The sequence below is a fragment of the Bos javanicus genome, chromosome 15 (genome assembly GCF_032452875.1).
Source record: "Bos javanicus breed banteng chromosome 15, ARS-OSU_banteng_1.0, whole genome shotgun sequence".
Classification (NCBI taxonomy): Eukaryota; Metazoa; Chordata; class Mammalia; order Artiodactyla; family Bovidae; genus Bos; species Bos javanicus.
In genome coordinates this window covers 51,604,649-51,632,253 of record NC_083882.1, presented here as the reverse complement: position 1 = coordinate 51,632,253, position 27,605 = coordinate 51,604,649, and the positions used below count along the sequence as shown (strand labels likewise).

The following is a 27,605-nucleotide window of genomic DNA, read 5'->3' as shown; positions in this document are numbered from 1 at the left end:
GAAGGGGAAATGTAAAAATATTGTCAAAACCCAAATGAGGTAAGTCAGCAGAGAAAAAAGGAACTTTAAGCATCCCATCAAGATACTTCAATCCAATTTATGCTATGTCACAGACTAGTTGGCATAAACTAGTCAGTTCATTGTTGGGGACAAAAAAGAAAAACACAGAACTGAAGTGATAATAACCAAACAACCATTAACGTTTGAATGCCTACTCTAGTCTGGCATTATGGTCTGTATACTTTAACTCAAATCTCAAAAATCGTGCAAGTAACTACTGCTATAATTTTAATTAAAAATGAATAGGCAATATATGTGAATTTATGAAGTTAGAAAAGTTATAAGGATAGTCCCTCTTGCTACCAAACTTGGAGTATTTAAAACATAACAGGATAATTAACGAAATGAATTTTGACTACTCCAAAAGTACAAAACGATGTGAATTCCAAATCAACCACAGCATTAGTGACAAATGTTCATATGTTAACTTTCATAAAAATGCAATAAAAAATATTTAGAAGTTCAGATAGCTAACTTCTATTACGATGAAAATATGTGATCAATAAGAGGTCTCAAATGACTGGTAAGAGATCTGAATCTGACCTGCTGGATGTATATGGTAAGTATTATTTTCAATTTCTTCTCGGTCATCCTGCAGTGACTCCTCATGAAAAGAGGTCTCTTCACTGCTTCCTTCCAGTCCATTTCGCAAGGCAGCACGCATGTTTAATGCAACGATAGTATCATCTACACTGTTGCTGCTGTTATGTTTATTTCCAGCACTTTCTGGGGTTTGAGGAATGGGTTTGGCAATAGGGTTAGTATAAAAACGTGACACAAGAGAATCATCTTCTCCATCCTGCTGATGATTCTCATCCACTGGTTTGCTCAGAAAACTGAATCTGAAAAGGGAGAAAGTAAACAAATACTGTTTTAGCCCCTTGTAGTAAAAGAGCATCAATCAATCATTACTAGGCCTTCATTAAGTATCTGACACTGTTCTATGTAATTCCATGTATTAAAAATTCACTTAATACTTACGGTAATCCTATAAAATAGGCTGCTATCATTCTCTGTATTTTCTGAGTCAGAAAACTCAGACACAGAAAAATAACTTGTCAAGGTCACAAAGCTATAAGTGCTAGAGTTAGCACTGTAACCCATGAAGACTGAATGTAGATTCCCTGCCTTTAACTGATCTATTTTAATGAATGAATGAATCTGAGTGTCAAAATTTTTAAAGAGGGGAGGGAGTCTACTATGTGGGGGTCAAATAATCAGTAGTGAATTTCATAATATAAAACTGAAAAAATTAAATTTAATACTATAATCAATAGAGTATTAGAAAATGCTTCATTATTGAAAAATCAAACTAAATTTCATCCAAAGAGGAAAAAATAGGAGTGCAAAGACATATATATAAGGATTTTTCACTGAAGCGTTATTTTGAATACAGGAACACCAAAATAATCTAAATATCCTCTAAAAGAGAACTGACTGAATTATCTTACATTCACGATAATGGTTATAGAGTCACTTAAAAAGAGGCAGGTTAGCCATATCATGTTGATAGTAAATGGTTACAGAATACCATTTCATGCATAATCACTATAATATTTAAGAATATACTCAATAAATAAATTTCTAAACCATTAGAAAATATGCTGACTTATTAAGGATTAGTGTATACACTTGTACTTTCTCCTTTATATATTTCTATACTGCTTTGAGGTGGGTGTTGGTTACAGCTGTACATCACTTTAATAACTATCACAAACAAAATCTTATTTAAGAGGGATAAGGGGAGTCACATGCATATTATTAACCTTCTCCAAAACAACATACATGGATACCAAAAAAGTTTTGCAAAACTGAATCAGAAAAAAAATAATTGTAGTGTCTATGGTACTCAAGAGGTAAATACATGACATAACTTCTAGTGCTCACATGCCATTGTACTTCCAACTTCGTAAAATTTGTTGAATGAATAACTACTAAGCTCAGAACCTCTTCTAAATGAGAAGAAGGCTCTCGACCAGAAATAACCCAAAAGAGCATTCAGCTTACCTCTCTCCATTTTCTGGATAATCAGATGGTGAAGCTAGATCTTCTGAATCACGATTAACAGGAGAGAATAGACTGCTATTGTTAAGGTTTTTCAAAACCAACTTCTTAATGCTCTTCCTATAAACAGAGATAAAAAAAAAAGAACTCAGGCATACAAAATTACACTAAAGACTATCTTAAAACCTCAAGTGGGAAAGGGAACAAGATTATTCAACTCATGTGCACCTAAAACTGACCTAACATGTTCAGTTCACCAACTCAGCTCATAAATAAATAACTAGAACATAAGGTCTCAGATATATTACACTCTGGTATTTAGAAGAATAAGCTAATAAAGCACATCAAAATCAAGTAAGAAATATGCTTCAAAATACTCCTTTGCTGAACTCCGTAAGAATCTGTCTAGACACTAGTTTACTCCCCACACTGTCATGCATTTCAATTATTTTTCTACATGCCTTTTTTCTCTTTAAAAAAATTAAAAAAATTTTTTTAGCAGTCAGGATTTATGACTGCTCCTGTATAGAACTTGGCATGTTGTGTTGAAAGACTGTTGTTTGACTCTTTTGCGATCCCATGGACTGTAGCCCACCAGGCTCCTCTGTCCATGGGATTTCCCAGGCAAGAATACAGGAGTGGGTTGCCATTTCCTTCTCCAGGGGATCTTCCTGACCCAGGGAGCAAACGCATGTCTCCTGTTGGCAGGTGGATTCTTTACCACTGAACTGCCAGGGAAGCCACTGAAGGAAGACATGTTTAAATGAGAACGTTTTCTTTAAAAAAAAGACAAGAAAGAGGGGTAAAAACCTCTGCTGTCCAATGATGTAAATGACCATGAATATCTAAAACATTCAAGTTTGTGTACAACAAGTTTTACTTAAAGCAAGAACCTCTATAGTATACCAGCTTTAAGTAGAAAAAACATATAAAATGATCTTAATCAACCTCCACTTAAAAAGTCACTGAATTAACTAATACACTTCATTCCCTCTTTTTAAAGAAAAAAACCAACCATTGGGAATTCCCTGGGGGTCCAGTGATTACACTGTGCTTCCAGTGCATGGATTCAATCTCTGGTTGAGGAACTAGCTCCAGCAATGCTATGTGCTATGGCCAAAAAAAAACCAACAAAAACCCACACACTGTGGTGTCTGTTCCTTACTTATGTATGCTAGGTATACTCCTCATTGTAATGGTGCTATTAAATAAATATTAAGTACGCCAATGAAAGAGGCAATTGACAACAAAAAATTATTACTTTCATGAAAAATAAAACTTGCCCTTCTACTGATGGTAGACTAAGATAATGAGGACTAATTCTCCTAGGGAGGATCAACAGAAAACTCAGAACTCGTTCCAGGTATGAAGAGCCAACAAGATGGTAAAAAATGACAGTACTAGTAATTTAAGGGGACAGTGGCACAGGGAGGTGTCCTGTACTTGGGGTTGCTGTTCTCCTGGAGACTTTTCTGATTCCAAGGGCAAGGCTAAGAGGCTGATAGTGAACTTGACAGTCTTGTGGGACTAGAAAGGCAGAGACTAGAATCTAGAGCCACACAAGGTGTGAAGCTCAGCTTTGACTCATCTCAGTAAGCACCTGTCATTAAAAAAAACTCTTAAGATCAATATCAGCATCCTTGAACTCATTACTGTCAGTTTTCTTCAAAAAAGATAAATAGCCAATAAGCACATAAGTTATGCAACATCATAAAGGGGATGCAAATTACAAGGATGAGGTACCACTTCACCCCCACCAGGATGACTGTTGTAAGCTGATAGACAAACCAGAAAACAAGTGCTGACCAGGGTACAGAGAAAATGAAAACAATGTGCATTGCTGGAGGTAATGTAAAATGCTGCAGCTGCTGTGGGAAACAGTTTGGCAGGGTTAAGTACAGGGACTTCCCTGGTGGTCCAGTGGTTAAGAATCTGCTTTGCAATGCAAGGGACATGGGTTCAATCACCAGTCGGGGAAGATGCCACATGCCACAGAGCAATTAAGCCTGTGCACCACAACTACTAAAGCCCGAAAACACTAGAGCCTATGGTCTGCAACAAGAGAAGCCACCGCATTAAGAAGCCTGAGTACCACAACTAGAGGGTGGCCCCCATCTCCCCAACTAGAGAAACCCTGCTCACAGCAATGAAGACTCAGTACAGCCAATAAATAAATAAATTATATTAAAAGGGGGGGGGGGTTAAGTACAGAATTAATGTACGACCGAACAATTTCAGTCCTAGGTATATACCCAAAAGAACTGAAACCAGGGACTCTTTACTCATACATCAACATTCACAGGAGCACTATTCACACAGCTAAAAGGTGGAAACAACCCAAATGTCCATCAATAGATGGAATGGATAAACACAATGTGGGATAATCATATGATGGAATATTGTTCAGCCTTAAAAAAAGAATGAAGTTCTGATACATGCTACAACTTAAGAAAAAAGTAAAGAATCTTTAAAACATTATGCCAAGTAAAATAATCCAAACACAAAAGAATAAATTCTGCATGATTCCCTGCACATGTAGTATCTAAAATAGGCAAATTCTTACAGATAGCAAGTAATATAGAGGTTAAAAGGGACTGGAGGAAGAATAAAATAGAGAATTATTGCATGGCAGAAAGTTCTGGAAATACCAGTGGTGGTAGTTATACAATATTATTAATATACTTAACATCACTGAATTGTACTTGACAGAACACATATTTTACCATTTAAACCATTTTCATGTATATCTTACCACAGTAAAAATTAATAAGTAAAACAATAAAAAAGATCAGAAAAATCTCCATGTTAAGAATTTATACTCTTGAATAACCCAAGACTCAAAAAACTCTATGAAAATCAGAAAGCATTTATCATATAATCATTATCTGAATGTTAAGAGTACTTCATATCAAAACTTATAGAGTATAAATACAGCTGAACTATTAATAAAAGGGAAACTTACATCTCTAAAGCATGTATTTGGAAAGGAGCAAAATTAAAAATAAAAAGTGAGCATTGATTTAAACAAAGGACAGAAAACATATACCAATAAAAGGGGGGGATTAAAAATAAAATTAAACATTAGTGAAAATATGATAATTAAAATTAATGAAAAAGGAACACAGACTAGAGAGCATCAGTAATGCCAGAAGGTTAGTTCTTTGAAACAATGGGAAACTGGCAGATCCCTAACCACACTGCTACAATGAGAAGGCACAAACCACCACCATGTCACGGAATGAACAGAGACATTCCTACAGATTCCACTAAAATAAAAAAGACGGTAAGGGTATTTTTAAACAACTTTATGCCAATAAGTTTGCAATTTTAATGAGCTGAAATGAATATTATAAGAACATAACTCATCAAAAGTGACACAAAAAATGAAAAAGCTTAAGTTCTATAACTTTAAAGTCAACAATTAAAATGAAACAGCTTACTGCAAACAGTATCTTCACCAGTATCCAACATTTAATGGGGGAGAGGAGAAGCCTATCTTACACCAAGCCTCCCAGAAAAGAGGAAATGATCCAATTTGTTTGTGAGGTCAGCATAACTTTTATACCAAAACTGGGTAAGAAAACTTTAAGAAAGGAGCACACCCAAGCCAATCTAAATCAGAAACACCGAAGGCAAAAAACAAAACAAAAAAATCCTGGACAAAATTTTACACAGTGAATCCTACAAGCAAGTTACTGAACACTGTCAGGAACTTTGGAAAGGAATTAGGAGCCAACATGAAAGGGTTCCTGTTGGCCAAAGAAAAAACAACCTCATCAGCACAGAAAATAACAGCTGCAACGGATAGAAACGCAACAAACAGGGGTGAGGGAGGTGGGGAGAGTGAAGAAGATGGTTTAATTAAATGCTTCACATGAAGAACACATGACTAGAAGGCAAGGAACTTAAATATGGAACATAAAAACAGTGCCAGGCAAATGTGAGAGGATGATGGGGGCTAGCTTAGTAAATAATAAACAGAATACCATTCGGTCAGGTCATGTTTCAAACACTGACAAGAAAGCTGGAAAATAAAATTCTGTTTGAAAATAATATGTGTATTTAAAACCATAAACATATCAAAACACTCCCCCTGCCTGACAGTTCTCCCAATCCGTCTTCAGTTTAAACAACACATCCTCAGACAAGCTTTCCTTCACTATTCTCTACTGGTCTCTCTCACAGTGGCAAGCTCTACTTCCTTCTGTAACCTGTCTCACTTGGGATTATTCTTTGTCAGCATCTCTTCCCCCACAGACTGTGACAGAGGAATGTGTCTGGTTCACAGCTGGATCCCCAGAGCCCATCACACTTGCATGTAGTAGTTTGTGATAAATGTCTGGTGAATAAAGGAATGAACAGAGGTATTAAAGAATATTTCTAATTCTGTCATTCAGAATAAAAAATATTAATGGCTTGTTCTATAGAAACTTTTCTCTGACTATGACGTAAAGGCAAGACACGACACCAGTAAGGTTCTCACACTTGTCAAGCTATCAAATTCATCTTGCAGAGCAAACCAAGTTCAGTTCTAGTGCTGGCCATCAGAATTCTCTGCCATCTACATTTTTCACAGAACTAGAACAAAAAATTTCACAATTCATACGGAAACACAAAAGACCCCAAATAGCCAAAGCAGTCTTAAGAAAGAAGAATGGAGCTGGAGGAATCAACCTTCCTGACTACAGATTATACTACAAAGCTACAGTCATCAAGACAATATGGTGCTGGCACAAAAACAGAAACATAGACCAATGGAACAAGATAGAAAGCCCAGAAATAAACCCATGCATCTATGGGTACCTTATTTTTGACAAAGGAGGCAAGAATAAACAATTGGGCAAAGAGAGCCTCTTTAATAAGTAGTACTGGGAAAACTGGACAGCTACATGTAAAATAATGAAATTAGAACACTTCTTAACACCATACACAAAGATAAACTCAAAATGGATTAAAGACCTGAAGTAAGATCAGAAACTATAAAACTCTTAGAGGAAAACATAGGCGGAACACTCAATGACTTAAATCAAAGCAAGATCCTCTATGACCCACCTCCTAGAGTAAATAAAAAATAAAATAAATAAAATAAAGCAAATAGATGGGGAAACAGTGGAAAGAGTGGCAGACTTTATTTTTTTGGGCTCCAAAATCACTGCAGATGGTGACTGCAGCCATGAAATTAAAAGACACTTACTCCTTGGAAGGAAAATTATGACCAAACTAGACAGCATATTAAAAAGCAGAGACATTACTTTGCCAACAAAGGTCCGTCTAGTCAAGGCTACGGTTTTTCCAGCAGTCATGTATGGATGTGAGAGTTGGACTGTTAAGAAAGCTGAGAACCAAAGAATTGATACTTTTGAACTGTGGTGTTGGAGAAGACTCTTGAGAGTCCCTTGGACTGCAAGGAGATCCAACCAGTCCATTCTGAAGGAGATCAGCCCTGGGATTTCTTTGGAAGGAATGATGCTGAAGCTGAAAATCCAATACTTTGGCCACCTGATGCAAAGAACCGATGACTCATTGGAAAAGACCTTGATTCTGGGAAAGACTGAAGGCGGGAGGAGAAGGGGATGACAGAGGATGAGATGGTTGGATGGTATCACTGACGTGATGGACATGAGTTTGAGAAGGCTCCGGAAGTTGGTGATGGACAGAGTGAGACATGACTGAGCAAATGAACCAAACTGAACTGAAACAGTGAAGACAGTAGTAGATGTGCTTACAGAAGTAATGGAAGGTCAGTTCTTAGAGGCCCTTATATGCCACTATAAGCAACTTGGCTTTTATATGTTGAAGTATGAACCACTACTGAGTTTTGGACAGAAGACTGACATGGTCTGACTTACACTTTAAAAGAATCACTATTAACTGTATTTCAGAACAGAATGCAAAGAAACAAGGATAAAAGCAGAAAGATTAGTTAGGAGAATATTGTAATATTCAATCAAGAGATGATGGTGCCCTGGATTAAGGTAATTAGTGGCAGTGAATATGGTATGAATTGGTCAGATACTTGATAATTTTTAAGGGTAGAACAAAGATGTGCTAAAGGCTTAGATATTAGGTGTATGATAAAAGTCAATGATGATTCCAAAAACTTTGGCCTGAGCAACTAGAGTGACAAAAATGCAATTAGATGCAACAGGAAAGGCTTTGGGTGGAACAGCTTTGAAGGAGATGATCAGGAGTTTGTTCAATTTTGGACACATTAATTTGGATATAAATATAAGTGGAGATGTTGAGTATGGCTGGATATTGGATATAAGACTCCCCAAAGTTTGGGAGATGTCCAGGCTGGAGATAAATGTTTGAGAATTAGACTACAGATATTAAATCACTTTGGAAGTGAATAAAGATAATGAGATCAAGAGTTGAGCCTAGGAATCAGGAAGAAGAGGGAAGAACCAGCAAGGGAGACAGGAGGAGCAACTAGTTAAGTAGGAGTAAAACTAGAAACATGACTGCAGCCGTGAAATTAAAAGACTCTTGCTCCTTGGAAGAAATCTATGACAAACCTAGACAGCATATTAAAAAGCAGAGACATTACTTTCCAGACAAAAGTCCGTATAGTCAAAGTTATGGTTTTTCCAATAGTTATGTACAGATGTGAAAGCTGTACCATAAAGAAGGCTGAGCACAGAAAAATTGATGCTTTCGAACCGTGGTGTTGGAGAAGACTTCAGAGAGTCCCCTGGACTGCAAGGAGATCAGTCCTGAATATTCACTGCAGGACTGATACTGAAGCTGAAGCTCCAATACTTTGACCACCTGAAGCAAAAAGCCAACTCATTGGAAAAGACCCTGATGCTGGGAAAGACAAAAGGCAGGAGGAGAAGGATATGACTGAGGAGGAGATGGTTGGATGGCATCACCGACTCAATGGACAGGAGTTTGAGCAAGTTCTGGGAGATGGTAAAGAACAGGGAAGCCTAGTGTGATGCAGTCCATGGGGTCACAAAGGGTAGGACACGACTGAGCAACTGAACAACAACAACAAAACTAGAGAAGTAAATCAAGGAGACGTGATGGGTGAACCGTGTACGTCTGAAATGTCTGCCTTTCCACTCCAATTCCTTCTATTTGTTTATCATACTTGTAGATTACAAGACCTGGTGATACTGCCCTGAAAGTTGCTGATCTGATGACTGGACTAAATAAGGTGAACCTAAGCCCTTTTTATCTACTCTATACCAAACAATGTGTTAAATGCTGGGGACATAAACAGGAAATAATCCAATGATATTCTAAGAAATGTATAAAATTGAGCTTTCTGTTTCTTCTTAAGCAGCAGTCCACTATACTCTTATGAGGACAAAAAGGAGTGATAATTTTTCATACTCTATTAACACTCATAGACAAAGAACTACAAGAGATGAACTCTCATTTTACCCCCAAAGCCTTAAAAAAAAAAAAAAAGCTTTATGATTAGAAAAGTACTTGGTGTTTGAAAAAAGCCTGTGTGTGTGTGTGTGCATATATGTGTGTACATTACTTCTAGAAAAATAAACTTTGAAATGAAATGCTCTAAAATTACATCCCCAAATGGTAACTATTGTTAATACTTTGGTATGCATTTTTCTTGTTTTTACCCCTGTGTATATATACCAAAACTCTAATAAGGCATGTGTGTATACTTTATAATTTTCAATATTTACCAACTCTTCTATATACTTTCCTGTGTTCTGTTTAATTATTATTATTTAATATCTGTATTATGAGAATTCAAACAAATGTGTGTGTGCGTACGTGTATATATTATACATATATATAAAATACAGAAAGAGAGAGGTTTTTTCTTAACTAGTTTGGCCAATTTGAGTTGTGAAAAAATAGTATATTCTTGAATGGAGAGAGTAGCATGGAAACATATACACTATCATATGTAAAACAGATAAACTCACTTGGGCATGAATGCTCCATTGGCTAAGGATGGTTCATCGTCATCCAGTCCATCAAAAAGATGTGACTTGGCTGTGCCTGTTGTTTGTAAAGCCTTTGGTCGGACTCTGGTGGCAGGGCGGGGTGTCAGTTTATAATGAGTAGGCGTAGTGAGAGCCTTCTGGGCTGCTGGATTTGTTGGTTTCAATCTCTGAAAAACAAAAAAAAATCAAGGACAGCTCTAGTTTAACTCAAGTATGGTACTGGCCCTAAAAACCAGAAGACTAGCTTTCACATCTCATCTCTGCCATTCACCAGCTAGATACCTTTTGGAGTCTCAGCTCCCAGAACACAAGGATTTCTCACCCAACTTTGTATGAATGTGGGCCTGCTAATTAAACTGCCTTTATTTCTCTACAACTGATGTTCATTCATCTCACCAGCCCCATTTCAAATGGGTTTGTCTGACTTGTTTCAAAACATAATCGAGACATTCCATTTGAAGTGCTTCACAAATCAAAATGTCTTAACAGAACATATTAATATACCTTGTGCATTTCTCTTCATCTTATAAAAGAGAAAAGCCTGCAATTGTTTTGCTTTCTAAAACAAAGATGACAATATTTATGTTCATTTTAAGAAAATATAACATCAAAATTCTAAGCTTATTTTATTAAGTTTTTTATTTATTTAATTAAATAAAAAATCAAGAAAAACTGAGACACAGCCATAAACAACTTTTATGCAATATAAATCACTGAAAAATATATAGACATTAACTTAAAGAAACCCTGTGCCTCCTAATGCCTCTCTTTATCTCTTGGCAAGCATAAATCTACTGTCTCTATGGATCTGTGTATTCTAGACATTTTTTATAAATGGAATCATTGTCTTTATGTTTCGCTTAACTTAGCATTGTTTTCAAGATTCATTCACACTGTAGCATATATTGTTAGTTCATTCCATTTTATGGCTGAAATGATATTCCATCATACAGATATACAACACTGTGTTTATCCATTCATCAGCTGATGTACTCTATTACTGCATATACTAAACTAAAGCTGGGTAAATTTAATAATGTACAAGTCTGATCGTCCTCACTAGATAGCATTTAGGTACCCTCAGTGCTCAACACAATGACTAGTCAGACATAAATGACTAAATAATAACTGTATACTGAGCAATTTATTTTAATTCTCAACACTGAATAGAATTACTATTGCCATTTTACAGATAAAATTCAGAGAGGCAAAAAGAGATCCCCAACATCTCACAGACTGTAAGTGGTAAAATAAGGATTAAATGGACCAAAGACTACTTTTAACGCTACACCACAGTGAGCAGATCATTTCTAAAGCCTACAAGACTAAGACAATGCTATGTAGAAATCAGGAGAAAAAAATTTTGATTTGCCATTTAAGACATTAAAAAAAAAGAAAGACATTATGATGCTAGAGAAATCAGCCTCCAAGAACCTTAGTTTGCTCAACTGTAAGCGTATAATATCTGATTTATTTCAGGGCTCAGCCTTAAAAAGTTTCAGCCTTCACCTCAGTCTAACACTCATTTTCACCATCATGCTGCCTTCTAGATACAAAAATAATTTAGCTTTTTTGTACCCCTGGCCTACTGAAAAGCATAAATAACATGTCTTAAAAACTTAATTACAAAACCAACACAAGATTGTAAAGCAATTGTCCTCCAATCAAAATTAAGTTAAAAAAAAAAAATTACACCTAAGTTTTCCTACTCTGAGAACTAATTTTATTGAAACTTCCTTAAATTTACCTCTTCTTTCTTCTTAGGGTCTGACATGGGATTCCGGAAGAGAGGAGAGTCTCCGAAAGGTGAGTATGTCAGACTATTGATGTGCTGTTGGAGAACAGCCTGCTGGGCAGCGGAAGCGTTTGGATCTGTCAAAGCTTTGTAAAAAAGGAAAGAAAAGGCAAGACACGTCAGTCCAAGGATCCAGTGCCTTAAATCAAGAGAACTCAAGGCTCCCTTCAAAATGTTCAGACTCACTCAGTAGCATTACTGGTAGAGAGCAGAGGAGCAAACTGTGAAAAAAATTAAACAATCTAAAAGATCAAAGATATGGGGAGCATTTCACAAGAGACAACACACATAAAATTTTACTGAAGTATTCATTATTGCTAATAATCAAAGAAATGTAAACCACAACAACCTTGAAGACATTTTATATCCACTTCATTATCAATGGCTCAGCTGTATAAAAAGGGATACAGTATGACTTTCAGAAACACTGCAAACTGGTTTAATTGGTCTAAAAGAAACAATGACAGTACACAGAGCAAGTACTGTTTTTATATTTTTTAACCTAATAATTTCAATCATGGAAATTTAACCCAAAGACTGAATTAAACTAGAAAGAAAATAAAGAAATGTTTGCAAGTGTTCACTGAACATTATCTGCAATAGTCAAGACTTGGAAACAATCTATGTCCGACATTAAGTTAACACTTGCAAAAATCATGATTCATCAACATGATGGATTAACTAGATATTAAAAATGGCAATGTGGAAATAAGGTATCTTTGATTCAATAAGTAAAAAATTCCAGAATAAAAAATATTAAGTACACTGAGAACAAAGAGGAAGAAAGGTAGCAAACAAAAGTGAAAATGGCTGTATTTCATCCTTATGAGAGACAGGAACAATGATCTACAATCGTACACAGTAAAAAGAAACCAGCAACAAGTAGTCCCACAACTATGTGCACTGCACCTTGACTGATCAAGGAACTTCTTTGCAAGATAAATATTTCAAAACCAAATACTGATAAAAAATAAAATCACAGTGATTTCACTTTTAGAAATAAAATACTTTTTTCTTTATAAACATTTAAAATAAGGCTAAACCCCAAATATGATAAAGTAATTAATATAAAGGGGGTACCATAAACAAAAAGATTTTGAAAAATTTAAAACGGGGGAGAAAGACAAGAGTAGCACCAACAACAAACCTAGAACAGAAAATTAAAGTAAAATTAATGAAAACGAGGTAGATCCACCTTAGTCAAATTGAGCTTTCTTAAAACTGCATGTATTCACTCAATACTAAAACACTGTATGTTGATGTATAAAGATAGAGTACAAATTTGCTCAGGAGTGCAAAACCCAGGAGAGATGTCAATTTGAAGATCATAAATTGTCTGTGCTCAGAAAGTTCCTAAATCTAATTTCAGACTACTGCTGAGAAAAATATATAGGAAGTAGCTTTTGATACACAGGGCTGCACAATAACATGATGTTTTTCTGTGGACTATACGAGACTGAAGAAAGCCTGAATACTTTTATTTATTAAAGAACTCTAATATTCACTAATCAGTTTGTCACCTGACAATCAATTATGTATTAAAATAAAAAAAAAGCCACTGATCAGGACCAGCATTTAGTAAGTATAGGTCACCTTTCCTGGGCATGCTCAAATAAAAACTTCCTCAACTAATCCAAACATAATTAGGAATGTGTGCAAGGATATCTTTATTTCTGTATGTTTAAATATAAAATCCACTCTATGTTAACTAGATTATTTCAAATACAGAAAAGAGCTGATTGCTGCTGCTAAGTCGCTTCAGTCATGTCCGACTCTGTGCGACCCCAGAGATAGCAGCCCACCAGGCTCCCCAGTCCCTGGGATTCTCCAGGCAAGAACACTGGAGTAGGTTGCCATTTCCTTCTCCAGTGCATGAAAGTGAAAAGTGAAAGTGAAGTCGCTCAGTCGTGTCTGACTCTTTAGCAACCCCGTGGATTGCAGCCCAACAGGCTCCTCCATCCATGGGATTTTCCAGGCAAGAGTACTGGAGTGGGGTAAAGAGCTGATTAGTTAGCAAGAATAAGAGAACAAGCAAACATAAGCATTAGTGAAGCCACATTGATTGGTGTTAATAGTCAGTTCTGGTCATAAAAGTTGAAAACATGCTGAAAAACCACATCATGATCAAATGATTAAAGAGATAGAAGGATTAAAAATCAAGTTTTCTGAGAACAGAAGAAATTGATACTTTAATTGAAAGAAAGGCAATAGGGTTACCACAAAGAAACTGTAGGAGACTGATCTTGCTTGGGTTTAGGAGGTGAAAGTAGAACCCCTCTAGGCTCCTCTGTCCATGGGATTTCCATTTCCCACTTTAAAAGTAGAACCACTGAGTTGAAACTCTAAAAAGGTAGGTTTTGGTTTCTAAACAACCTGAACAATGTACTGGCCTGACATGTAAAGAAGCCACCACAGCTGAGGCTTTTAAGTAAGAGACTCCAACAAGCTCTAAAGCACCTTTCACATCCTGTGATGCAAAAGATATGCATTCTAAATCAATATACCTACATTTAAATGGGCCGTAACACTACTATATGGAACTACAATATCAAATTCATGTCAGGAACTTTTAACTGGCTTTGGGAAATGATGGATTATTAAAAAACCAATCAAAAGCTATCAAAGTAAAAATAGCAGGTTATGATATTTGTGCTACCACTTACTGAAATAAAAACTAAGGAAAAGAAATAAAACTTAAATATCTTTTAATGATAAAACTGACTTTAATTTTTCACACAGAAATTAAGAGTTCTAATTAACCTCTAGTACCTTCACAGACCTAATTAAAATCTATGGTTAAAACAAAGTAAGTTATCTACATAACACATAATGACAAAGAACAGGAAGGTGTAAATGAACAGATGAGAAAACATAACAAATGTCTAAGGAAAGAAGTGGAGACAGTGATAAAGAAAAAGAAAGTAAACTGTATCTTGGATAATAGTCAAAATGGGGACTTTCTGCCTTAATCCCAGAAAGCCTAGTGATTTAAGACTACTACATTTGAGAAAGTGAGACTGTGAAAAAATAATCAATACAAAGTATATATACAAAACAACTACTCTATCCTGTCATCTTCCTAATCAGAGTTTTAATGAAAAATTGCATCTAAGAACAGGATGCTTAAAAGAAGGAACTTTCAGAGAATGAGGAAAACAATAAAAATCCAAAAAGATGATTCAGAAGACAATAAAAAACCTTGTAGAAAGTAGAAACAAGAGTTAAAAAAAAATCAAACATTAGGACAGAAAAGGTCTGTGAATTCTCTGGCAGTCCAGAGGTTAGGACTCGGCACCCTCACTACTGGGGCCCATGTGTGAAACCTGGTTGGGGAACTAAGATGCCACAAGACTCACAGTGTGGCCAAAAAAAAAAAAAAGGAAAAGGTATAAGCAAATCACAGAAATTTCAGAAGAGACAATCCTAAACGTTTGTGGGGGTGGGGGAACAAGTTTCAGAAAGGCATGAAACTTACCAATAACGGTTAATGCAAGAAATACAGTCAAAATTCTGAGGGTGAATTACTTTCACACCAGTTTCATAATAAGTGTATGGAACAAATGAAGATGTTTTCAGAACTGTAAGCAGTCAAAGTTTATCTTTCATATAACTTTAACTTGAAGATACATTCCAGAAAATTTAGGAAATAAAGAGAAAAAACCTATATCCAAGACATATCAGTTTCCAGTGAGCAGACGTGAAGGGAATATCCCAGAGCAATGCTGAAGGCCTAGGTAGTAAACAGAGTTCATATTGCTACAGAACAGAGAGATTAAAGAATGAGGTAAAAGAATTCTGGTACCACCCTTAAGAATTTGGACTAATGTAAGGTGATATGGGTGAGTAACGCAAGGAAAAAAAAAAATTAGAAGTTCCAGGAGAAAGAAATAGCTGTATGAGAACAACTTATGTGGCTAAGAAGCAATGTTTTCATAGTTATAATAAAATGCTGTGTTCCTTTACAACTTTTATTCTTTCCCCAAAGAAAAGAAGACAGGAAGTATTAGGAGAAAGTACTTTATTAATACAAAAATATAAAAAGGGCAAAGAAATGAGAGAAAAAGAAGGGTAAGGAAGGGTACTATTAGCCTTACTTGATCATGGAGACTCAAGAAATACTATCTCCTAGTTGACAGAGTACGAAAAGTATGTAAGGACATAGCTTAAATTTGCAAAGGCTTCTCAAAATGTGAAACATGAGGATTATACCTCTCCTTCATCCATCTCAGTTACTCCCTATCTGCCAGGTGATATCAGTTTCTTATTTTTGGTAAAATATAATTTTCTTTAAAATAAGGTATTTAAGGGACTTCCCTAATGGTCTAGTGGTTAAGACTCTGAGGTTCCAATGCAAGGGATGCATAAGATCCCACATGCTACATCCCTTAGTCAGGGAACTAAGATCCCACATGCTACACTGTGTGGCCAAGAAAATAAAAAAATAAAGAAACAAAAGGAAATGAACAATTAAAAAAAAAAAAAAACAAGATCTGTAACTCACAAAGTAAGTTAATTTTAAGTTAGAAATAATAATAAAGTGGCAGGCAGACATCACAAAAACTGGGAAGGGATATTCAAATGAATGAAATATGAAAAACTTTAATAGATAAAACTTCAGGAACTCAGTACACATAGATATACTGGGAGAAGTGAATAAAGAACAGAGGTGGATCAGTGAGTTACATTCTCATCTATCATTAACAAGTTAAATATATGTAGACTTAAGCAAAATACAGCAATATAAACACATCACTTACAGATATGAACTTATTTATACACCAGATCAATTAAAAGCTGCAACAAAAGTGGTTTCTTTGGGGGCGTAAGACTAGAAGTGAGGAAGCGGGCAAAACCAGGATCTATTGTTAAGTCCTTCCACATTACATGATTGTTTAATGACTTGTATGTACGTACAGCTTAAGGAAGGACGGAATAGGGTAGCATGGAAATTCAAGTCAGCAAGTTAAGTATTAGCAAAAACCTTCTAAAGTGACTGACACTTACCTACTGGGGCCTGGGGGGCTCCAAAGCCCAAAGTGGCTGTCGTTGTATTAAATCCAGGGGCCCCAAAGGCTCCTGTACCAAGGGGCCCTCCGAGCTTAGGTTGGTTGTTCCCAAACAAAGATGCCTGTCCAGCACCAAGAGCTATGGAGACAAGAGGAAAGAAAAAGCGCCACAGAGGATCCTTTGAATGTTATGTCAGAGGTCAGTTACTTAAAAATATAATACATTTGGAAACTTCATAATAAACACTCATTTCAACAAAAAAAGCTAATACAGTAAATGCTACCTATATGCCAGGCACTGTTCTGAGATAGATATGTCAGAGGCAAAATACTTAACCTCTCTGTGCTTCAGCTTCCTCAACTATAACATGAGATAATATATAACTTAGGTATTTATCCTAAGATTAAAATAATACACATATATTAAGCATTTAGGAATCTGGTAGAGACTAACATCCATTAAATATTAGCTACTATCATATCATTTAACCTTTACAAATCTGAAATAGGAACTATTATCCCCATTTTCCAGAAGAGAAAATGGAAGGTTTAATAAATTAGTTCAAAGTCACAAATGTAGTAAGTGGTAAAACCAGAGTTCAAACCTCAATGCATCTGACAATCAGCCAGGGCTCTTAACTGCTACTGTATAGTAAAAACAGATTTGTAAAGAATTTTTAAAATTGTCATTTCTCCTTAAATTTCAGCATCTGCAAATCAAAACATTCAACTGAACCAATTAAAGCCTAATGAATCGTGTTTATGAACTGCGTTGTTGGTAATGATTTTAAAGTGTAAAATGGGGAGAATTCAGTTTTTTAATAAGCTATTGGCATAAATTAAAGGTACTTTTCCACTAGCCTGCCACTCTCAAAAAAGTTATAGTTATTGGCAATTTGGAAGATCTGAAGTTCCTTTCAACATATCAATGCTTCCTGACAGAGATATGGTTTACCAGGAAAATCACTTCAAACATATTTACTTGGGATATCAAAAATATCAAATGGAAACAGCTGTGAGATGCAACCAGAAAAAAGGACAGGCAGTTTTACACAGAGAAGCATACAATGTAAATTAATGAGGGTGACTCCAACATGAACAAAACATTCCCTAACTGTTCAACCTCATTAATAATGTTAAGAAGATAACAATACAGCAATGGGATTATTTCATCTTTAAAAACCCAGTTTTGAAACAGGGAATAAGACTTAACCCATTAGAAATTGGTGAAAATCCGAAGAAAAACTAAAAATATATTATTCCTTCAAAGGACACAGCTTACAGCAAACATTTCAGGATTCTTTTTTTCCCCCCAGGTAACAAACACCTCCTTACCCCTAAATAAAAGCTTAGATAAAACCTGAGTATATAAAATGGGTAAAAATCTCTGTTCTGGATGGGTGTGTATTTGCATTAGCCCTGAAGGAAGAATCAGGAAACAGTCTAAAAATCACTGTATTTCAGTAAAGCCTACAAAATAATAAAAATGCATAATTAAAGGACTTACACAAGTTGAGGGATACTCTGATGGGATAATGTCAATTTATGAAATGTGTCATATTCATGATTTGTTGTAGGAATTATAAGGAAGATATACTGGGGGCACCATGGTAACAGTGTTCTTAAAAACTCCAAGTACGCTCAAGGAATAAGTAAAAATATATTCCTTTGAGACCTTCTAATGAATATCAGAATGTAATTATATATATCAGAATGTCAGAACATATTAGCTTTGGGTAGATTATTTTGTATATCTTAGTCTAACAAACTTTACTAAATCCCACATAGCAGGAGAGTGGGTTTGATTCCTGGGTCGGGAAGATCCCCTGGAGAAGGTAATGGCAACCCACTCCACTATTCTTGCCTGGAGAATTCTATGGATAGAGGAGCCTGGTAGGCTACACTCCATGGGTCGCAGAGTCGGACACAACTGAACGACTAAAACACACACACCCCCTTAAACTTATCACTACTTCATGGAAAATATTAAACACTAAAACCCCTTAGTAATATTACTAAGCAATTACCAAGAAAATGGCATACTACTGATACCCCTGTGAAACAGTTACTATCCCTGTGAAACAAGAAACTGACCCACCATAATTTAATGAGTGTTCCTTAATCTGAGCACACTGGGAGAAAAAAAAAATTCATGTCAAAGAATACTATAACATTTTATACTGATTGGTCACTTAAATCTAAGTGTACAAAAAATTTATGTATTTGGACATTTAAGGTTTCTACAGCCTACTGGTCATGAAGTACCCAAAGGCCTAAGTTACATGAAAATGTACTTCTGTTGAGGCATGAGTTTGAATCTCTATCACTCAAAGCAAGAAGCTATATAAGAATACCCATTTAGCTAGCTGAGTTCAGTTGCTCAGTCATGTCCAACTCTTTGCAACCCCATGAACTGCAGCACGCCAGGCTTCCCTGTCCATCACCAACTCCTGGTGTTTGCTCAAACTTATGCCCATAAAGTCTGTGATGCCATCCAACCATCTCATGCTCTGTCACCCCCTTCTCCTCCTGCCTTCAATCTTTCTCAGCATCAGGGTCTTTTCCAAGCTGTCAGTTCTTCGCATCAGGTGGCCAAAGTATTGGATTTTCAGCTTCGGCATCAGTCCTTCCAATGAATATTCAGGACTGATTTCCTTTAGGATGGGCTGATTGGATCTCCTTGCGGTCCAAGGGACTCTCAAGAGTCTTCTTCAATACCACAGTTCAAAAGCATCAATTCTTTGGTGCTCACCTTCCTTACACCCCTAATCACAGCACCAATAGATGATGTAGGGAAACGAGAGTTGTGATCACTGAGTACACACTATTGAAATTCTTTGATGGTTACATCTGCTAAAGCAGGCTTTTGTCTTTGAGAGGAATGTGTCTTCACAGTCCAACTCTCACATCCATACATGACCACTGGAAAAACCACAGCTTTGACTAGACAGACCTTTTTCAGCAAAGTAATATCTCTGTTTTTTAATACGCTGTCTAGGTTGGTCATAGCTTTTCTTCCAAGGAGCAAGCGTCTTTTAATTTCATGGCTGCAGTCACCATCTGCAGTGATCTTGGAGCCATCAAAAATAAAGTCTCTCGCTGTTTCCATTGTTTCCCCATCTATTAGCCATGAAGTGATGGGACAGGATGCCACAATCTTAGTTTTTTAAATGTTGAGTTTTAAAGCAACTGTTTCACTCTCCTCTTTCATCAAGAGGCTCTTTAGTTCTTCTTCACTTTCTGCCATAAGGGTGGTGTCATCTGCATATCTGATTGATATTTCTCCTGGTAAGCTTTGATTCCAGCTTGCACTTCATCCAGCCCAGCATTTGGCATGATGTACTCAGCATATAAGTTAAATAAGCAGGGTGACAATATACAACCTTGACGTACTCCTTTCCCAATTTGGAACCAGTCTGTTGTTCCATGTCCAGTTTTAACTGTTGTTTCCTGACCTGTATACAGGCTTCTCGGGAGGCAGGTAAGGTGGTCTGGTATTCCCATCTCTCTAAGAATTTTCCACAATTTATTGTGATCCACACAGTCAAAGGCTTAATGTTTCCTTCAAACATGGGAAATGTTGGTAAAGAACATTTCCAACTGCTGATATGATAGCTGATAGCTCAGTTGTTAAAGAATCTGCCTGTAATGCAGGAGACCCCAGTTTGATTCCTGTGTCGGGAAGATCCGCTGGAGAAAGGACAGGCTACCCACTCCAGTATTCTGGCCTGGAGAATTACATGGACTATATAAAGTCCATGGGGTTGCAAAGAGTCAGACACAACTGAGTAACTTTCACTTTCCCTAAAACATAGTCCAAAGCTACAATGTTATTCTAATTGTGATATCATGCAATGCAGAATTCACTAATGAGGCTACGCATACCTAATAGTGTCTAGACACATTCCTCTCAAAGACAAAAGCCTGCTTTAGCAGATGTAACCATCAAAGAATTTCAATAGTGTGTACTCAGTGATCACAACTCTCGTTTCCCTACATCATCTATTGGTGCTGTGATTAGGGGTGTAAAGTTCTTTATTGATTGTATTTGGTTTTTAGTTTCTATGGGCAAGGCATCAATTAGGACTATATAACAGCAATGAAAATAAGATTCACTGTCTGTGAGGCTCAACTGTTCAAGGAAAACCAAATATATTCAAACAAAGAAAAAGACTGAGACATTACATTACTGTGGAACAGAAGACAACAGCATCAAGAAAAGACTTATAGACCACTTTATAATCTTGTACTACAGAATACAGTACTGCAAATCATAGTCTGCAAGACCCAGAAACCAAAGTGGAGAGAATGACAACTTTTGACCACATAAAAATAAAACTGGTACATTAAGATACCATAAACAAAATTAAACAATAAAGACAGAGTGGAAATATCTGGTAACAGACATTGGAGTAGCACCTTACCCAAGCTTAGGTTTATAGTTCATAAATTAAGAGTCAAAACTACCTTGAAAAAGCCCAAACCAAAGCTAACCTTTCCTCTGGGATTAGACAAGAACACTGATGTCAGAAGTTATATTCTGCTTAAGTTTAAGGAACACACTGTACAAAACCCCACAGATTTTCAGTTTTCATTTCTTGCAAAATATATGTTGTGGAATTTGAAGCTCAAAAGCTCAAAAAGTTTTCCATACAACCAAAAAGATTTAATATCCACAATATATAAAACATTATCAACAATAAACAAAGATCAAATATAAATAGAGAACTGAAAGATGCAAACAGCCAGTAAACATACACAAAGGTATCCCTCACTGGTAATCAGCACAGTGCAAATTAGAACCACCTTTCACTATTATTCACACAAAGATGAAGAAAACAAACAACATGGAAAGTGTATGAAAAAGGGAGCATTTTTATAAAATATGAGCAAAAATGCAAACTGGCATTCTTTGTGGAAGGCAAATTAAGATTAGCAAGACTGACCAAAATTCAAAAATGTGTGTATCTTCTGACAATTCCCAATTCAATCCTAGAGTAACACTTCCATACACAAAATTATATAACACAGATCTTCACTACCTCACTGCTAATAAAATCAAATAATTCAAATGACCATCAATAGGAGAAAAGTCAAACAAATTATGGCACATGTAACTACTCATGTGTTGTGTGTGTGTGTGTGTGTGTGTGTGTGTGTATACAATGGAACACTTAATACTTATTTTTAAAGAAATGAGTTAGATCTACGTATACCAACCCAAAGAAAAAATATATGCCCAAAATGTCATGGGAAATGAAAAAAAAAAAAAAAGAAACAAACAAAGAATACAGAATAAGGAAGCTGCTTGCAGTTTGAAACATTTTGACCACAGCACATAATATGAAACACACTGAGACCCAACACACACACATATATAAAACTAAAAGTTAAATCAGTATTTAACCTTGCAATATACAATGATTTTTAAATTCTAGTTCATTTTAAAGAATGCTGGTTGCAATCAACTACATTAATATTATATCACCTGATATATCTCAGCCTTTGGTTTAAAAAACACTGGTATAGGACATGGCTTCCTTTCAAGAGTATCACAAAAATTCTCTATATCAAACACATACAGCATACAAACATACATGTGTGTATACACATATATGAAAAGTGTATATAAAGAAGTCTGACAATATACATGCCAAACTTTCAATAGCTGTTACTTCACTACTGAAAAGTGTAGGCTTTTCATGTTACTTCTGTTACTGACTTTTTAAGACCTTATATCTTTTATTTTAAAAAGAAAACAAAGGGAAACAGTTCAGAGAGTACAAAATGAGGTTCTATTAAAAAGGAGATGACAGATAACTGGACAATAGAAGCAGAGACCACAGAAATACATGATTTGCAACTAAGTGACTCACCTATGGTCAGATGAATTGGGGAAGTAGACAAAACTATATGCTTAAATGACCCTGTAAGCACTTACTCATTTTATGACCATCACCCTCTCCAACTGTTTAAAACAGCTGGGCAGGTAGAAGGAACAACGTCTTCAAAAGCATTGAAAAACAATTATCAATGGCAGGAATGGAGACAAAGGCTTGACATTTTAGCTCTATAACACAGTGAGAAGAATGGAAAAGCATGCACAGACCTTGCAAAACCTCAATCTGTATGTTAATTATTTCAGCATGTGCTCTTACTGCTGCATTATTATTAGGGTAATAAAGCTTACTTAACTAACAGTTCAGGGTCTCAGGGACTTGTCATCATACTGACAGGTCTCACATTAAGTACTGAAAATCCCAGGGAGACCAGGACTATCAGAGAACATTTTGTAGAAAAGGAATGAATATTCAGCTTCTAAGATAAATGAGCCAGTGTTTTAAAGCCCGGTAAATAAAGCATATGGGAATGTTTTATAAATCCGTTTGTGAAAATGAAAATCTATAGGCCTCTTATTTTCATACATATGATGAAACGAAGGCTTAAGTTCCAGCAGGTGGAAAGCCAAGTTGTGTCACTTGCTGAGTCTCCTGGTACAATCCCTTACCTGTTCCAAATCCTGCGCCAAGCCCAGTCCCCAGAGTGCCAGGTCCTGGTTTACTTCCAAAAATACTATTCCCACTGGTATTTGTGCCGAATCCTAGGAGGACACAAGAGTGAGCAGACTGTACTTTAACACAATTCTCAATTTCCTGTACAAGGGAATTTAAAACAAAGCAGTCTGACCGTAAGTTTTACATCCTTTCATTTTTTGGCATTTAGAAATCTTAAATGGCAGGCTAATTTAACTTAAAAAATTTTTTTGATAACCATAAACAGAACCCAGTCTTCCTATTTACTTAATTACATTTTAGACTTAATTCAGTATAGGATAATACCCAATATTAAAGCAAAGTGATTGTGCTTGAGCTTGGGGAACATTCCCTTTGTAAGACTCAAAGCCTCCATTGTTCTTTTTAAATTTAGTTAATTTATTTGGCTGCCTCAGGTCTTAGTTGTAGCTTGGCATGTGGGATTCTTAGTTCCCTGACCACAGATCAAACCCACATCCCTGGACCACGAGAAAAGTCCTCTCAAAGCCTCCATTCTATGCTTCATGCTTAATTAATAGAAGAAGAAAAATAATTCCCTCAAATTTTCACTGAAAAATAAGACAGTCAACCAAGACACTTCACTGAACCTAAAGATTCTCGCTAAGTGAAGATTACCTATAAAAATCTCTACAGCAGGCTTTGTTTTGAACAGATGGACCTTGTATGGATAGTAATGTGTGGCTGTAATCACACATTGAGAAGCTTTAATGGTGTCAAATTCAATCAGCTTATAGGAGCACGCAAGGACTCAGCTAGCTAACAGTTAAAAAGAGATAATGAATAGTATCTATGAATAACTTTGAGTTGAATTATTTCATTATCAGAGGTGATGGAGAGCTGAACCAAACCATCCTTTCACTGAGACCCCACTGTTTAAAGAAAATCCTGTGATTCCCTTCTAAAATCCACAGGTCTCCCCACAAAGACATGTACATATCACACCTCTGCTGCTATTATTTCTCTTTTGTTCACATATGTCCACAACTTCTGTGCTCCTTTTGGAGCTAAACATCAACAAAACAGCTAATGAACATACCATTAATTTCTTTTGATAAGAGGGAAAAACTAACCACTGGCCATCAAGATCTGCTTATGAAACATTTGAAGTCTTTTATAAAGGTATCATGGAGGTGAACAAGTTTAAAACACATTAGAATAAAGTGTTTTGGAATATATATCAGTGTCACCAACTAAGAATATTTTACTGTGTCATGCCAGTTTTGAATTTACATCTAAATTAAAAATGCAAAGAAAAAAAGTTTAAACTTTTTTTTAAAGTTTAATTTAATTTAAAACTTTAAAAGTTTTTAAAAAAACTTTTAATTTAAAAGTTTTTTAAAAACGTATTTCTAATGTCATTTAAAAATCCAAGCAAGTAATCTGACATACTTCCAATATATTTAATTCATGCGTTCATTAAATCTTTTCAATTGTCTTAATAGCTATGCCACAAAAATGGAGTACTGCCTGCTCAAGCACAATCAATTTCCTTTAAAGAAAAACAAAACAAAAAAACCAGAATATGTACTGGAGATGTTCTTTGTTTTCCTGAGTTAAAATTTTACCAAAAAAGATCTTCCAGTCCTATAAACAGCAGAAAACAAGATACTTGTGAACTACCTCAAACCCACAGGAGGGAAATAAGTCCCAACTTACACTGTTTATACCACACATTTCCACAGATTCTCACTGACAAAGGTTTATCAACTCAGTTATTTCAAAACAACTTTAAGTTAAAATTAAGAACAATTAATCAACAATCAGTTAATTTACAACAGAAGAGCCAAGAATACACAATGGAGAAAGGACAGTTTCTTCAACCAATGGCACTGGGAAAACTGGACAACCACACATAAGAGAATAAAACTGGACCATTATCTTACACCATAAACAAAATGGATTAAAGACCTGAACACAAGATCTAAAATCATAAAACTCCTAAAAGGAAGCATAGGGGGTAAATTCCTCTATATCTGCCTTGGTCATGATTTTTGGATCTGACACTAAAAGCAAAGGCAACAAAAGAAAAATAAATAAGCGGGACTATAACTAAAAAGCTTCTGCACAGCAAAGGAAACTACAACAAAATGAAAAGGCAATCTACTGAATGGGAGAAAATATTTGCACATCATATATATGATAAGTGGCTAAAATTCAAAACTACATAAAGAATTCACACAACTTAATGGCAAAAAATCCAATTAAAAAAATGCAGTGAGGACAGGAACAGACGTCTTTCTAAATACTACATACAGATGACCAACAGGTACATGAAAAGATGCTTAACATAGCTAATCACCAGTGAAATGCAAATCAAAGCCAATGACATCACCTCACCATTGTCAAAACGACTACTACCTAAAAAGACAACAAATAATAAGTGCTGGTGAGGAGAAGGAAATGGCAACCCACTCCAGTGTTCTTGCCTGGAGAATCCCAGGGACGGGGAGCCTGGTGGGCTGCTGTCTATGGGGTCGCACAGAGTCAGACATGACTGAAGTGACTTAGCAGCAGCAGCAGTATTTAACTCTCAACCTCGTCACACTTTAATATACTGACTGAAAGTGGAAGTTCTCTGTGTTGGGATTACTCAAGGACCTTGTTCGTTCTTTGGTATTTTTTTATAGTTTTAAATATTTTTAATAACAACTTTATTGAGATGTAATTCACACACCAAAAAATTAATCCATTTAAAATGTACAGTTTAGTATATTTTTAGTTTTTAGTATAGCCACAAAGATGTGCAAAATCACCATGATCGATTTTAGAACATTTTTGTTCTAAATTGGGGGTGGGGGGGTGCTATCTGACCCAGTACAGTACTCATTAGCAGCTGCTCTTCATATCCCTTTAACACCCCCACTAACCCCAGGGCAAGCAGCAATCTATGTTGTGTCTCTATGGATTTACCTATTCTGAACATTTTATATAAATGAAATCATACAATAAAAAAAAATAAGTGCTGGTGAGACTGTGGAGAAAAGGGGGACCCTTCCTACAATGTTGGTGGGAATGTATGGTGCAGCCATGATGGAAAACAGTATAGTATGGAAGGTTCTCAAAAAATTAAAAATAGAACTACCATACAATTCACCAATTCCACTCCTGGGTATATACCCAAAGAAAACGAAAACACTAATTTGAAAACAAATATGTACCTCAATATTCACAGCAGCATTATTTACTATAGCCAAGATATGGAAGCAACCTAAGTGCATATCAGTGGATGAGTGGGTAAAGAAAACATGGTATATATGTGTAACAAAATATTGTTTAGCCACAAAATACAAAGAAAACTTTGCATCTGTGTAAAATGGGGAGACCTTATGGGCATAATGCTATGTGAATTAAGCAAGGCAAAGAAAATCAAATATAAATAAGTGACACAAGACAAAGACAAGTGTTCTCACTTATTTGTGGAATCTTAAAAAACAAAATCACCACCAACAAAAATAAGCTCACCAATACAGAGAACAGATCAGTGGTTGCCAGAGGCAGAGGGTGGGTGACAGGCAAAATTGGTGACGGAGAGTCAAAAGGGGCAAACTTAGAGCTATAAAATAACTCCTGGGATTTTAAGGCATAGCATGCTGACTATAGTTAAAAATACTGCACTGCATATCTGAAAATTGCTAACAGAGTAGGTATATATGGTTTTTCCAGTAGTCATGTATGGATGTGAGAGTTGGACTATAAACAAAGCTGAGCGCTGAAGAATTGATGCTTTTGAACTGTGGTGTTGGAGAAGACTCTTGAGAGTCCCTTGGACTACAGGGAGATTAAACCATCCTAAAGGAGCCCTGGATTTCCTAAAGGAAATCAGTCCTAAATATTCATTGAAAGGACTGATGCTGAAGCTGAAACTCCAATACTTTGGCCACCTGATGTGAAGAACTGACTCACTGGAAAAGACCCTGATGCTGGGAAAGATTGAGGGCAGGAGGAGAAGCGAATGACAGAGGATGAGATGGCTGGATGGCATCACCGACTCGATGCACATGAGTCTGAGTAAACTCTGGGAGTTGGTGATGGACAGGGAGGCCTGGCGCACTGCAGTTCATGGGGGTGCAAAGAGTCGGACACGACTGAGCGACTGAACTGAAGAGAGTAGGAGATCTTAGAATTTTCATCATGAGAAAAAATTTCTATTGATGACAGACGTTACTTAGACTTACTGTGGTAAACATTTCACAATATATACAAATATTTGACTATTACATTAAACATCTGAAATGTAATGTCTATGTATCAATTTTTTTAA

General features: G+C 36.0%; 1 protein-coding gene across 3 annotated transcripts in view; it reads right to left on the bottom strand.

Moving 5' to 3' along the window:
• Positions 1-27,605, bottom strand: part of NUP98 (nucleoporin 98 and 96 precursor) — an 86,930-nt gene that overhangs the window by 34,870 nt on the left and 24,455 nt on the right. For all 3 annotated transcript variants that reach the window (XM_061380665.1, XM_061380667.1, XM_061380666.1), the window contains exons 11-16: positions 23,299-23,391; positions 16,789-16,929; positions 11,737-11,870; positions 9,969-10,156; positions 2,068-2,184; positions 604-902 (exon numbers count right to left, since the gene is read on the bottom strand). In XM_061380665.1, the coding sequence (XP_061236649.1) occupies positions 604-902; positions 2,068-2,184; positions 9,969-10,156; positions 11,737-11,870; positions 16,789-16,929; positions 23,299-23,391 (972 nt within the window). The remainder of the gene's footprint in view (positions 1-603; positions 903-2,067; positions 2,185-9,968; positions 10,157-11,736; positions 11,871-16,788; positions 16,930-23,298; positions 23,392-27,605) is intronic.